This window comes from Biomphalaria glabrata, chromosome 2 (assembly GCF_947242115.1).
Source record: "Biomphalaria glabrata chromosome 2, xgBioGlab47.1, whole genome shotgun sequence".
In the NCBI taxonomy this organism is placed as follows: domain Eukaryota; kingdom Metazoa; phylum Mollusca; class Gastropoda; family Planorbidae; genus Biomphalaria; species Biomphalaria glabrata.
The window spans coordinates 11352143-11366387 of record NC_074712.1 but is presented as its reverse complement, the minus strand read 5'-3'; the positions used below and the strand labels follow the sequence as shown (position 1 = coordinate 11366387).

Here is a 14245-nt window from a genome sequence, read left to right as displayed (position 1 = left end):
CTGACTGTCCGTCCGTCTGTCTCGTTTAGATCTCAGAAACTAGAACAGAAAATGAAAATTGGATATCATGATATTTTAGATCATTGAAAGTTCTGATTCAACTGCTATTTTTTTTTCCACAATTGAACCATTTAATTTTTTAAATAATGTGTTGTCTTCTTTACATTTAAATAAAAAATAACGCCAAATGGTTTTTTTTAAAATTGAATTACTTTAAATGATAAAAACAAGACCATGGCTTGAATATTCCTGGTTCATGGGTAAATGCATCGGGTGTCGCCTTTGAATTTGTGTGACTTTTTTTTTTTTAGATTGTCTGTGTTTTCCTGCTGATGCCAACTCTAATAAGCTTATACTTTAGTTATGCTTTTCATTCTAAGATACATAAAATAAGATAAACAGATATCAAATGTGTTTTAACAGTTTTAAATCCGGCATCATTTGCACAGCACTCGGCGTTATGACTCACTTTTTGTGGCTGTGGAACTTCACCTGGAGCTTCATCTGTAGCTACCACATGTTTAGAGTGTTCACATCGGAGACCAGACAACTAACCACTCAGCAGGCGTTGCCAGGAATTACAAGAAAAACTATGTTTTCATTGTGTCTGCCAATGCTGATTGTCATCACGACAATACTCTCTACCTACTTCCTGTCTGATGGCCGGGACATAGGGTATGGCCTCAATAGCTGCTACTTAAATACAACATATCTCGTTGGTGAGTATCTGGCCATGTACATTTTACGTTAAATATCTAATATATAGATATATATATATTTATAAATGAACAAAATTAAGGAGTGTGTATGTATGTATGTATGTATGTATGTATGTATGTATGTATGTATGTATGTATGTATGTATGTATGTATGTCCCGAATAGAAATCAAAAGCGTTTAACTAATCTAGATAAAACTTTGCATAAATGTTCCTTAGATCTTAGCGGAGACCGTAGTGTATATTTAACTCTAACAGCCAGAGGATTCTAAAAATAAAATAAATACCTAAATTTATCTTTATTAGACGGTAATATCTAAAATAGGGCCCCAGGACGCCGGCCATACCGGCTATTATAAATATATAGAAATAGAAAGAGAGAAAATATACAGATGCCTAAGACTAAGACTAAGACTGCTTTATTGATCCTTACGGAAATTTGTTGTGATTACAAGGACTCATTTCTCATATAAAGACAACACAACAGAAAAATACTCATAAATACAACAGACAACATAAAGAGTTCATTCAGCGACTACACACAGGCATCTTGGTGCATTTCATGTTCCCTGATCAATGAGTGGCGGAGTCTGACAGAGTGAGGTACGAACAAGTTTTTGTACCGCTCCGTTTTTGTTTTGAATGGATGGACAGAAGGATGGGTGGATGGATAGATGAATCGATTAATAAATATTGATATTGAGTCTCTAGCAATGTACATTAACGGAAGGCAGACAAAAGTTGGATTGATTACGACTTAATTTAAAAAAAGAATATATTCTGCATTAAATTAACATTGTCTACTTTAATCTTTACAGAAAAATAAAGAGCTCAAGGACTGTGTTGTATCTTGATCAAAATTCTTTTTTATTTGTTCCCAAATTATGTGCAGTTACAAATATAGGACTCCCCTCACATTAAGAGGGTAATGCTAATTGCAAACTGGTTTCTGATCCCAAGCGTAGAAAGACATGTTTCTTTTTTTTTTTTTTTTTTTATTTATTTAATGTTGAAAGTCCTGTGAAAATTGTCTTTCTTTTTCTTAGCGGCACCCAAAATAGGAAAAGACGCTAATAGTTTTGTATGTTCCGTCCGTCCGTCCCGTTTAGATCTCGTAAACTAGAAAAGATATTGAAAATCCGGCATCATGATATTTTAGACTATTCAAAGTTCTGATGCAACGGCTACTTTTTTTCTTTTCTGAAAGCGAAAAATTTAATTTTTAAAATCAATTATGCAAGCAGTTTTTTCATAAAAATACCTCATTTTTCCAACTATTAACTATTAATAGTAACAAACACTGGAGACTATTTGGTAAGGGAGGTGACTATTTACCATATTTTAGCATACTTATACGAATTGTTTTAGATTTTGTGTAAAAAAAATTCTCAAAATTGTATTACTAAGTTAAGAAATCTCAGTCCTACGAACTACTAATCTCTTCATTTTGTGATGCTGTCTTTGGGACACCTAGAATTTGACTACATCTTCATAACTATCAGCTCATCGAATACATATGGATATTTACAACGCAACAATAATAACATTAATAAATCTCTATACCCTTTGCTATTAAGTCTTTAGTCAAACTAACAATACAACAGCACGTCTCTTCTTTTTGTATCGACGAGGATATGATTGTAGTTGTCGATAGTTTGTAGTTCGTAGTGGTTTTTTGTATATTCCTTCTGAAAATATAGGAGCTTGCCTTTTTATCTACCCGAGCGGACCACTTCGGGGGCCGATTTTGAGTTTGTGTTTCTACACAAACTTTTTTTGTAACCTTGTTTTTATATATATATATATATAAGATATTTTTTACAAATATTTGAAAATGTGGAAAACTGTAACTCGCATTAATTTGTTTTCAGGCGTTACTGTCATTGGTCCACTTTCAGCCATTAGTGTCTGTAACGTTGTGTTTTACATAATTACCGTCCACAAGATTCATCAAGTCCGCAGACTTCAATCTTCCTACCTGCACGATAGACAAGAAACCCAATGGCAAGTCTACGCCAGGCTCTCCTCTGTGACTGGAAGCTTCTGGCTTGTGGCAATCCTTGCTTCTGCTTTGGAAAACACTGTTCTTGAGTAAGTACGCAGGTAGAATTCTGTGATTTTGTAAGTAAGCTTGCTTGTATATTTGTAACTTAAGGATCGGGTTTAACCTGCCTTTGTGATGTTCGGTTAACGTTGGTGTTACGTGGCCTGAACAATGATAATCGATTTTAATTTCAAAATAAGTATCTTTTTTTTTTTGGTCAGAAAAGGCTATTTCTACAATATGAATTTGATGACTATTTTTATCGGTGGCGAAGCTAAGGAGTTGGGGCCACGGAAGGAGGGGGGGAGGTTACCTCTTTAAGGGCCCCTGCATTTTGACATTTGACATCATGACATGAGATAATGGCGTAATATTTAACGTAGAAACACATTTCGAATATTCATTTGGGCCCCCCCCCCTCATGTTGCGGAGTGGATGATTTTCAAATTTGGACTCCCATCAACCACCCTTGTTACGCCACTGCTTTTATACGAGCGATTAATTTGCTTGTAATAAGAACTGAATGACATTTTTACCCCGCACCAGTTCCCCCCTGCCCCCAAATAATATTTCGAAAAAAAATAAAACGTTCAAATTTGAGTTGTTACGATCCTATTGGTAGATCCAGACTTGGAAGATGGTGCGCAAAATGTTCCTGGACGTCTTTTGATTGGTTCAAAAATTTACTAAATAAAGCCTACATGCCGGAACACCCGCTGGTCTGTTTAAGATAAAGATTGGATAGACCTCTAGGTTAATTAATTATTATTTTTTTATAGTGATCAAACTATAGTTGTTGTTTTCCTAAAGATATACATCAACTGTCAAATTTCTAGGGAAATCATTAGAGCCGTTTTCGAAAACTTTCCACCCAGGTTCCACCTTTTTAAAAAATGTTTTTATATGTTTTTTGACCCTATCAAGAGTTTGGAAACTGAAAAGAGGAATTGTAGTAAAAGAACAACTAATATTAGCATTTTTGACAGGTTTATTCATATCGTGCTGAATGGACTTCAAGGTGTGGCTATCTTCATTTCATTCATTTGTAACAGAAGAGTATGGTCTCTCTACCGTGAAGCTTTCAAACAGAAACAGGATACTTCATCCAATCAGATCTCATGAGCTAAATCCACAGGATACCTTTTTAAATCAGATATCATGAACTAAACCCAAAATGCCTCAGATTATGACGACCTAATTTGATAAAAAGCCTCGTCACCAGCAGATGATTCTATGGAAAAAAGGAAGGGAAATGAAAACACTTTGTTGGTTTTTTTTTAAATTATAGAACTTTTTTAAATTATAGAACTTTTTTAAATTATAGAACTTTTTTAAATTATAGAACTTTTTTAAATTATAGAACTTTTTTAAATTATAGAACTTTTTTAAATTATAGAACTTTTTTAAATTATAGAACTTTTTTAAATTATAGAACTTTTTTAAATTATAGAACTTTTTTAAATCGTAGTTAATGCTTGCAAACCAATACAACTAATAAAATATAAAAGTTAATATTGGAAATGTGTTCTGTTTGTTCTCTTTACCGCTATATGCATAGTAGACTAACTCGAGACCATCGTGCTGACCAACTAAAATTTCTACCAGCTGATGTCGGTCCTTTGCTTGTAGATCCAGATAGCTAGCCGAGCCAAAAGTGTGTAGGTGTATTACTTTATTAGTACTGATCAGGAATAAAACATAACTTCCGCTGAAATGAAAATAAGCTGAACTTTTATTGACACTATTTTGTACAGTTTCAATGTAGATATATGTAGAATCACATAATGTAATAATTATAATAATAATATGTTGACCAAACTCAAACAATGTTCGATTGACTTTTAAACTATTGCGAGCACACGTCCTTCGGTACTCTTGTACTTCAACTTTTACTTTAGTTTTTTACTTTTTACTTTTTTTGCTTCATTTTTAATAACGCGTATGAGTGACACTCTTATGACTAAACTTAAACCAATCCCCACGGCTTGAGTAAGCGAAAATGCGTTCTATATTGTCTCATTGGTCCTATTCCGAGTTAATGGGCGTGGTCTTGTACTAGACGATCCAAAACTGACCAATTATTTAGCTAGCTGATGGAATCTATCAACGTTGATGAACATTTTAAGAAAAACAAATCCACAAATTATTTCCCTTTTAACGCTTAGGTTTACGTAAGTAATTTGAATTGTTTCATTACTAGAGATTTGATCATTTCAACATTTCACATTTCTGTCGACCTCTAGGTCCATGTAAAGCTGGTATTAAAGGTCAGTACAATTATTGAGACATTTGATCGGTCTTTCCAATGGCCAGTGTCATCTTCCTAACCTAGCTAGTAAGGAAAATCTGTCATTAAATCGTACATGGAGTTTCTGCAGCACGATGGAAATGTGAGACATTCGATGTGTAAAGAATAGTCCTAACAATTAAATATAACTACTAATGTTTACGTAATGTCCTGATCGAGCACACACGTCAAGTCGACGTTTGTAAGTCACATATAATTTAATATTTGTTGTGTAATTTTTAGTGGTTTGTGTGGTCTGTCCGTCCGCAAGTCCGTCCCGTTTATATTAGAGAATCTAGAAAAGATATTGAGAAATCCACATAATTGTTTTTAGACATTTCAAAGTTCTGAAGCAACGGATACTGTTTTCTTTTCTGAAAGCGAATTATTTCATTTTTTAAATTAAATATTCAAGCAGTTTGTTTTGTGTTTTTGTTTTTTGTTTTTTAAATAAAAATACATCATTTTAAAACTATTCACTATTAATTGATAAGTTCACTGTATACTATATTACTAAGGGAGATGTTTATGCACAACGGCCAATGGCCTTTACTTTTCCCCACTAATGTCAGATACCCATTCGAGCTGGATGGACTCAGAGGCAGGTAAAGATTTCTAAATTAAAATCCTAGTCTTCACCAGAATTCGAACTTGGAACCCCGGTTCGAAAGCCAAGCTCTTTGTCGTTCAACCACCGAGTCTCCTATTTATCTTAGCTTCTTATCTTATATAATACAGACGTTACTTCAAAAAAGAAGATGATTACGTTCTATGCGTCATGCATTCAGTCATGCATATTAACCAATGACTTAAATTCTGCCAAGTCACAGGTTTTCCTGGCTAGCTCAGGCAACCCATTCCATGCTCTAATAGCACTAGGGAAGAAGGAGTATTTGTACAAATTTGTCCTAGCATATGGGAAGAGGAATGAGCCTTCATCTTTGTGTCTTTCTGAATATTTTATTAAATTTTGTTTTCGTATTTGAAAATTATGGTTCAGTGTTTTATGTATAATTGCTACTTTACTTTTGAGTCTTCTGTCCTGAAGGCTTTCTAAATTTAGTGATTTTATTAAAGGTGTTACTCTAGTCAAATGTGAATATTCGTTTTTTATGAATCTCACTGTTCTATTTTGTGTCTGTTCCAGTTTCTTAATGTTTTCTTGAGTTGAGGGGTCCCAAACAGAGGATGCATATACTATAAGGTTAAATAACATTTTAGTTTTATGTTCTTATTTGATTTATAGAAATTTCTTTTAATAAACCCTAATGCTTTGTTTGATATTTTGATAGTTTCATCAATATGGGGATTCCATTACAGTTTTTCATTTATTATAACACCTAGGTATTTTGCGTTTTTAGTCTGTGTTACTGGGTTACCATGAATAAGATAATTGGAATTAATTTATTTTAGTTTTTTGTTACTCTTAATAACTGACATTCTTCTGGGTGGAAAGACATGCTCCAATTTGATTCCCATTTCTGTAATTCATCTAATTCTCTTTGCAAAATTTCTGTATCTTGTGTTGTTTTTATTTTTCTATATATTATGCAATCATCTGCGAATAATCTGACTTTTGTTCCAGAACTAATGCAATTTGGTAAATCGTTTATGTAAATTAAAAATAAATCTATACTATAAAGTAGAAAGTAAGGCGTATGTATGTATGTGTGTATGTATGTATGTGATGAATAGAAATCAAAACTATTTGACCAATCTTGATAAAACTTGGCAGATATGTTCCTTGGGTACTAACTTAGACCGTAGTCTATTTATTGTAGCCCTAAAACAGACTTAAGACCCTCAAAAAAATAAAGTTGCCTAACTCTATTAAACTATTAGTATTTAATTAAATCTAGGCCATGTTTATCATGGTTACAGGAGAGAAGATCGAAAGGATATAGATCTAATTTTTAAAACTACACATTGCACAGATAGTTATTTACTTTACACACAGAACTGACAAAATATAGTCTATTGATTTCATTATTTAATAAAATTAAGTTTCAAACTTGTCTTTCAAAAGTATTTTTACATACATTCGTTCCTTATATCTGCCAAGTTAGAAGTCCTGATGAGCATTCTTTTATTAGACAAGACCGAACTGTTACATATCTCTCTATCTATTCCTAGGTCTAAAACTCTAATTCAACTCTAAGATGATAGAACTTCTCTTCGCAAAGATAGTTTTATACTTTGACACATAAACATACTAATTATAGTCCATTTATTTCATATTTTAATCAAATTAACATTCAAATTTGTTTTTTCTAAAGCATTTTTCAATACATTCGTTCGTTATAGGTGCAATGCCGTGTCGACAGACATTTTAATATTTTCATTCATGTGTCGCGCAAACCTTACATTCGCAGTGAAAACACGCTGTGATTGGACAGGCAAATGAGGCTCTATATGGGTGATATTAAATATATTAACATAAAAGAAAAAGCTTATTGAACCTTAAATTCAACCTTAAACTGAAAGATCAAAAATGTTTAGTGAAAGTAGATGTATTTTACTTAATTTAAACAAATGAATCTAAGTTTAATCTAGGTCAAAAATTATATTAGACTCTAGATCTAGATCTCAATATATATGCAAGCAAAGCCTTTTGTGACAAAAATGGATTTAGATCGATTAGCTATTTTAATAGCACTATTCATATTATTTTTACATTCAGGCATTCGCTTTACTTATAACATTATTATTTTGTTTCATTGTTGGTAATTATTATTATAGCTTTTATAAAGCGCTACTTTAATGCGTATAGATTGCTCGATCAGAGCGCTATGGTCCATTTACATTTGTTTCCGTGCTGCCTTTAGGTGCTCAACTCGAGTCGGGTGTCGAGCCTCGAGCCCCCTTCATAGGTAGCCAAGCTAAGCCAAGTTCAAGCGTACGCTGCCTCTCGACCACGCTTCCCATAAACTATTCTTATGTACTATATCAGTAACACACATAGTGAGACCCGCCCGCGGGCCGCGGGTAACACATGGCTAGTTTAAAGTATTATGTAAACTTTCTTTTTTCTAAAAAGAATAGTTAAAAGAATGTTTGGCATTACTAAATTAAATGTTTCTGTATTTTATAATATATATATATATATAGGGTAGGGCATAAAGATGTCTCACATTTGGAGTGTGCACCATTTGGGCTGTAGTTGTAGTAGAGAGTGAGGAGATGTTCCTTTCTGTAGGCTAGGCTCTACCATTTTTAATTATTATAACAATATTTAAATTTTAGAAAAATTAAAATTGTAGCTTTTATATAGCGTTATAGTGCTGCCTTTAGGCACTCATTAAACACAACTCTATCCGAATTGAACCTCGACCCCTCTTCATTGCCAAGCCAAGTCAAGTTCAAGCGTACTTGGCCTCTTCGCCACGCTTTCCTTCTTTTTCACTCCCCATTATGAATTGGACCATTGTACATTACAGCTTTGTCGAAGCATGTCATGAAAACAACCAAGATGTAATAGCGTCACATTGCACTCAGTCTAAAATGCATCTGCACTAGACCAGAAAACAATTTTTAATCCATTAAAACAAAACATTTTTTATTTACTTTTCAGAAACATAAGAATATTGTATTTAAAAAAAAAATAGAATTGTTATTTTAGTAGATTTATTCAAGATGTGGAAGAGTTTTGTGTCCCACATTGTAAAAGCTACTAACATTTTAATATACAATTTTTACTTTTGTTTTAAAAGTGAAAAAATTATTCGTTCCGTATGCATATAACTCCAATATAAATTAAAACACTTTTTACTAAGCAGTGTTTCATATTATGTACGTGCAACTCATTATGAAACAGACAGGAACAATACAGAGATTTAACCAAATGGAAAAGTTTCTTTCTTAAGTCCTTGAAAGAGAGTTCCCCGGGCACACTACCCTCATCGTGGGAGCGAGAGCATCCTCATTTCACTTTGCGGGGATTAAAAGAACTGCCGCAGCGATCTGTCAACGTCCAGTCGCCGTCCAGCAAGGTTAGCCATAGGTTAGATCATAGAAATATGACGGGGGTTCCAGTGGTGCGGCCTTCGGCCGCGTCTCTAGTCATCGAGTCCGAAGTGTCCGTGAAGTGAACACAAAACTAAACTACGAGTTTAACCCCGAGTCTCATCCCCCTGTCAGAGTGGTGTGAAGGAGAAACAAATTCTCATTCAGGCCGGTAGAAGGGAGCCTCCTTGTTTGCTTTTGCTGGCCACAACTCTACATGACAATTTCAGATGTTTGAGAGATTGACGCCTTAGAAAACCTTCAATTCGATAATTATTCAATAACATCAGATAAGCCAGGTTCACAGTGAAGCATATCTTCTCAATCCTCATTAATTGAATACATATGCATATTAACAATGTAATAATAATAATATTAATATACGCCCGTATCTCCGTAATACGTGGTAAAATGTTTGTAAAATGTTTTACATGTTTCGGATGTTCCTTCAGAGTTGAAGATAGTTTACTTCCTAGTCCAAACCTCCAGCAGGACGACGGGGGATGGGAGCGGGAAGGGTTTGAACCCTCGACCGTCGATAAATCCGAACGACAGTCCAGCGCACGACCAGGCAGCCATGTTGTCATCCGGCCTAACACTAAAATGATATCGGCTACACTTTCAATCCGTACACGTGCTTTCTTTATTTTATTATTGGAGATCGGGTTGTGGTTGCTGATAGATTTTTATTCATAACTTTTGATATTCTTGCTAAAATATTGAAAGCTGTCTTTTTACCTGCTTGATTGGACCACTTCAGGGGGCCGATTCTGAGTTTCTTTTTCCTCATAAACTATTTTTGTAACCTTGTTTTAAAAAATAAGTAAAAATTTTTTCAAGAGAAAGTGCATTCACATGAGGAAAAAAAAGGAATCGCTATCAGGAGAGAAAATAACTGTAAAACTATTTTTTCAGCAAGCTACAGTATACACATTTTATAATCGTAGTCGTATTTTTGGTATCGTTTGTTGAGTTTTTGAGATTCATTTATGACATATAGACTGAGTAACCGTACCAAAGTAATAATCGATTTTCCTCTTTCGGGAGCAACAACAGTAGAAAAGTGCAAATTAATGTTCAGCCTTTTGTAAAGAATATTAGCATTGTAAATCATTAAAATAGTCATTAAGATTCTATAATTAACACTCTTAGTGGCGAACGTAACCTTTTTAATGTAATATGTTGAAAAGCACATAGACTTAAACCCCTCGCACGCAATTGGCGCTTAGGGTTGCAACTCTCTCCACAGAAATCAGTCTAAGGCGACTTTCACAGCTACTTCTCAGTTGGTACCCACGAAATTCAGAAAAAGGTGTGATGCCATGTTAGACGTGGATGGCCTTGTTTTGTGTTCCTCTTTTCGGCTTCCATGTTAAGGCTGAATTTGGTTAACGTGTTTCGTCTTGTCTTATGATATGTCTCACAAATGTCAATCAACGTTCAGTATCCATTTCCCTTAGCCGGCGAGTGCTGCCTGTGCGGGAAAAGATTTCTCTATTGGTAACATTATTTCGGTACGTTAACATAGTGCGTTAATTACTGCTCAGCCTCTTTTTAGCCTTCCACGCCTCGAAGTTTGTATTGAGTTGGTGGTTTTTAATCTCCATGCTAATTGATTTGTTTCTTCAGATAGGCCATAACTTTTGAAAGACGTCTCCTGCTTTCCAATCCGATATGCAGCCCCATGACATGCAGCTCCATCACTGCCTACATAGGTGAACTTTTCTATTAGTTCAAGATCTTTTTGACCTATGTTGATGGGGGTACTGGGTAGCCTGAACCCAATATGCATACCTGTAGTGTAACTCAGTTGATCTTCTGCGTGCGTCCAGCGTGTCTGAAGGTCATGGCCATTGTTGTGTTTCATGTCCAGTGTGTGTGTGTGTATATAGACTGCATCAGTGGTATGCTAGACGTGCTGGTTTCATTCACTGTTTACTGTAGTCTAATTTTGTCGAATAAAGCCATGTTATTGGTATTCTAGTCGTTATCATTTCATTACAATACCATTGAAGACGTCATTATCCGTCATCTCGTGTATACATTTAATTGTATTTCAAAGTAATGCTGTGTCGTCTGCTAAATCCAAGTCGGTTCGGGTTACGACATCGGAACCCGAGAGCAGCTTGTTTATTTCTTTGACATAGTCGATAGGTACTAGATAGAGAAATGGGGATAAGATACATATCCGTCTAGATGTTGAAGAATACAGTGGGAAGCGTGGTTGAGAGGCCAAGTACGTTTGAACTTGGCTTGTCTTGGCTACCTAGAAGGGGGCTCGAGGTTCGACACCCGACTCGGGCAGAGTTGTGTTTACTGAGCGCATTAAGGCAGCACGGAAAACCAACTCCTAGATACCCCCCCCCCCCCACACCGGTCCACAAATGAGATTGGACCAAAGCGCTCTATAAGCATGAAAGTAGCGCTATATAAAAGCTATAATAATAATACCACCGTCAGTTGTGACACAAACAGCTTAATTTGCTTTAGACGTTTCGCTGAATCTGGACAAATCGTTGCGAGATGCCTTTTTCTCTTGCTTTCTTTCAGAAATCTACAAAACTGATGTTTCACAGAACGTAAACCTGTTAAGTACTGACTTGTCTCTTCGGAAACAGCTGAGAAACACGAGTATAATTTTAAAACCATTTCCTTAGGAAGCTCTTAAATAATCTCTAAAAAAAGAAAAATAAGTTCAACTCAATTTTTCTCAATTCAATAATTGTACATATCTAATTTATGTAATAACTTTTGATAAAATGTCAAAAACAATAACATTGTAAAATAGAATCAAAAACATTTTCGTGGGTTATTATCAATGAATTAGCTTGCAGTTTTATTGTTTAACTTAAAGAAACAAAATAAACAAAAGTTGTTTGTTTTTTTAAGGGGAGATTTTTTTTCCTGTATGGGGGTAACGCCCCGAGCTTACCGCACCAAGTGATACGGACCCTAGTGACGCCACTGCTATACACAAATGCTTATAACTCTTTTGAAAAATAACATTCATAGCAAGTAGAAGAATGAAACGACTAATAACCGAGAGGGATAGATAGAAAGAGAGAGAGAAGAGAGAGAGAGAGAGAGAGAGTGGGTGAGAGAGACAGAGAGACAGAGTAAAATAACTTTTAAAGCTCCTCCTTCATTTTATAGGAAGCAGAAAGCAATCTCATGTTCTGTTGTACTAAAAAGAACGTTGGCATGAAAGGTTCTTTCTTAAATTTCAGTTAGAATCGAGTAGGATGGAACTGAATCAGATTTCTAGACATTACAACTGAGCTTTTTTTTTTCATAGTCGAAATCTCCTAAATTCAGAAAAAAACATCTAAATACATATACAAAATCTATTTATTCTTAGTAAATAAATATATTTGCGAGGGATCATACCATACTGAGACCATAGTTTTTTACAAGGTTAGTACTTTAGATTATAAACTTTATCTTTTGTTTATTTAGTCAACAATCTTAAAGCTTCAACATGTATGTACCTTATAATATTGATACATTTCAAAATCAAACCAAATATTTGATGAAAGAAATAGATTAAGTTTACGTTACTAAAGGTGAACGAAAAATATCACATGTTTTAAAATACATAGCAGGATAGTCTGTACACCTGATACACCAAAAAAGCTATTTATAGTAATTAACCAAGGATGGAATTCTAATTATAGTATGATAAGATTTATTCTTGAAAACGAATATCTTAAAAAAGTATCAAGTGAAAACAAACAGCTGAAGAAGACAGCTATAGAACTTTCACGATAGTCGCAGGGCATACATAATAGACCCAAAGAAGCGCCTTAGTCAAAGACAGAATTTAAACAGAACATGGCAGTCAATGGCTTTGTTGGTGTGAGAGGCAGCAATATATTGAGATGATAATACGGTCTGCGCCGTGATGTGGAAAACCTAATTCATCTTTAATCGGGATAACCTTGCTTTATTATTAGTTGATGGAAGTAAAGTATATTATTACTTTTAAAGAGTTTTCATCTGTTTGGTTGTATAATAAGTATTTCTCTCATATGTATTGAACATACACATTTATATATGTGCAGTCCTTTTGTGGCTTTCCCCATTTTTTAAATAGTTTTTACATTTGTAATTCGAATTTATATTTTTTGGTTCTTGTTTTGGTAAGCTATTAAAATTGTTAAAAATTGGTTAAAGTAATTTGCATCTGACTATTCTATGCGACGCTTTAATGTTATATGGTGAAGTTTATTAAAATACTGCAAACGGCAGTCTCTAGTTAAGCTGACAAGGCTTACATTTTCTGCATAATAGCGACAGCTTGTAATTCACTCAGAACAAATCAATGCTGTTCATGTCTATACTGACGTCATTCATATCAAGTTACAAAACAACTTCCCCCATCCCGACCCCACAGAAATTAAGACGTATTTTATTTTGCTTTTTTTTTTTCAAACTCAAGCACACTGTAGTCGGATTGCACACTATAAGGTTTTTTGGCCCCGCCGTTTTGGCGCGAAAGTCGTTTTGGCGCGAGCCGTTTTGGCGACGGGACGTTTTGGCGCGAAATACATTATGTACGTTTATTGTATTATTTCTTTTAAAACAATTATTCATATCTATGTTTTGCATGAGTGTTTGTGTTAAGACATATTTTTCACGTACTAAATTTAAATGTGTGTTTGTTTTTCACATCATTTTCTTAAACATTTTGGCTTGTGTATGTGTGCTTATTAAGAGGCACACTTTTATTTTCAAAAAAGTTTTTTAAGATATTACTTTAAAATTAAAAACAAAAATCGCGTGAGAGAGGGGAGGGGTGGAGGAAAGAGTATATACAAGGAGTGAAATGTGAGCAGAACAGAGGGGGCGAGATAGGTGTCACATGTAATGACCATTCCCAAGGAGATGATCGCCAGACTCATGACGCCAACGACCAGTGCTCGGTGCTGGTCTTGTCTTCGTTTGTTTAGCTATACCTGCGTCAATTTGTCACCCAAATCACCCCTACCCAATTTCTGAAAATATATCTTTTCACGTTAGAGTTTGTACTGACCACATTCCGTGTCTTGATCTTTACTATGTGTGGAGTTATTGTCGTCATTCAGCGTAATAGAGCTTTAGATGTTAACATGGTTTTTGTTATATTAAAGTGTGACACTTAGCTAGTTCGTATATTACACTAACGTCAAATAAAAAACAAAATCTTTTGGAAAGA

At 34.6% G+C, this 14245-nt stretch overlaps 2 protein-coding genes across 2 annotated transcripts in view; both read left to right on the top strand.

Moving 5' to 3' along the window:
* LOC106061065 (mucin-2-like) overlaps positions 1 to 14245 on the top strand; it is a 325575-nt gene that overhangs the window by 86417 nt on the left and 224913 nt on the right. The gene's annotated exons all lie outside the window — the stretch shown is intronic.
* Positions 461 to 3978, top strand: LOC129924394 (uncharacterized). Its single transcript, XM_056018610.1, has 3 exons — positions 461 to 719; positions 2590 to 2809; positions 3689 to 3978. The coding sequence occupies exons 1-3, from the start codon at positions 461 to 463 to the stop codon at positions 3882 to 3884; spliced, it is 675 nt and encodes a 224-aa protein (XP_055874585.1). The 3' UTR covers positions 3885 to 3978.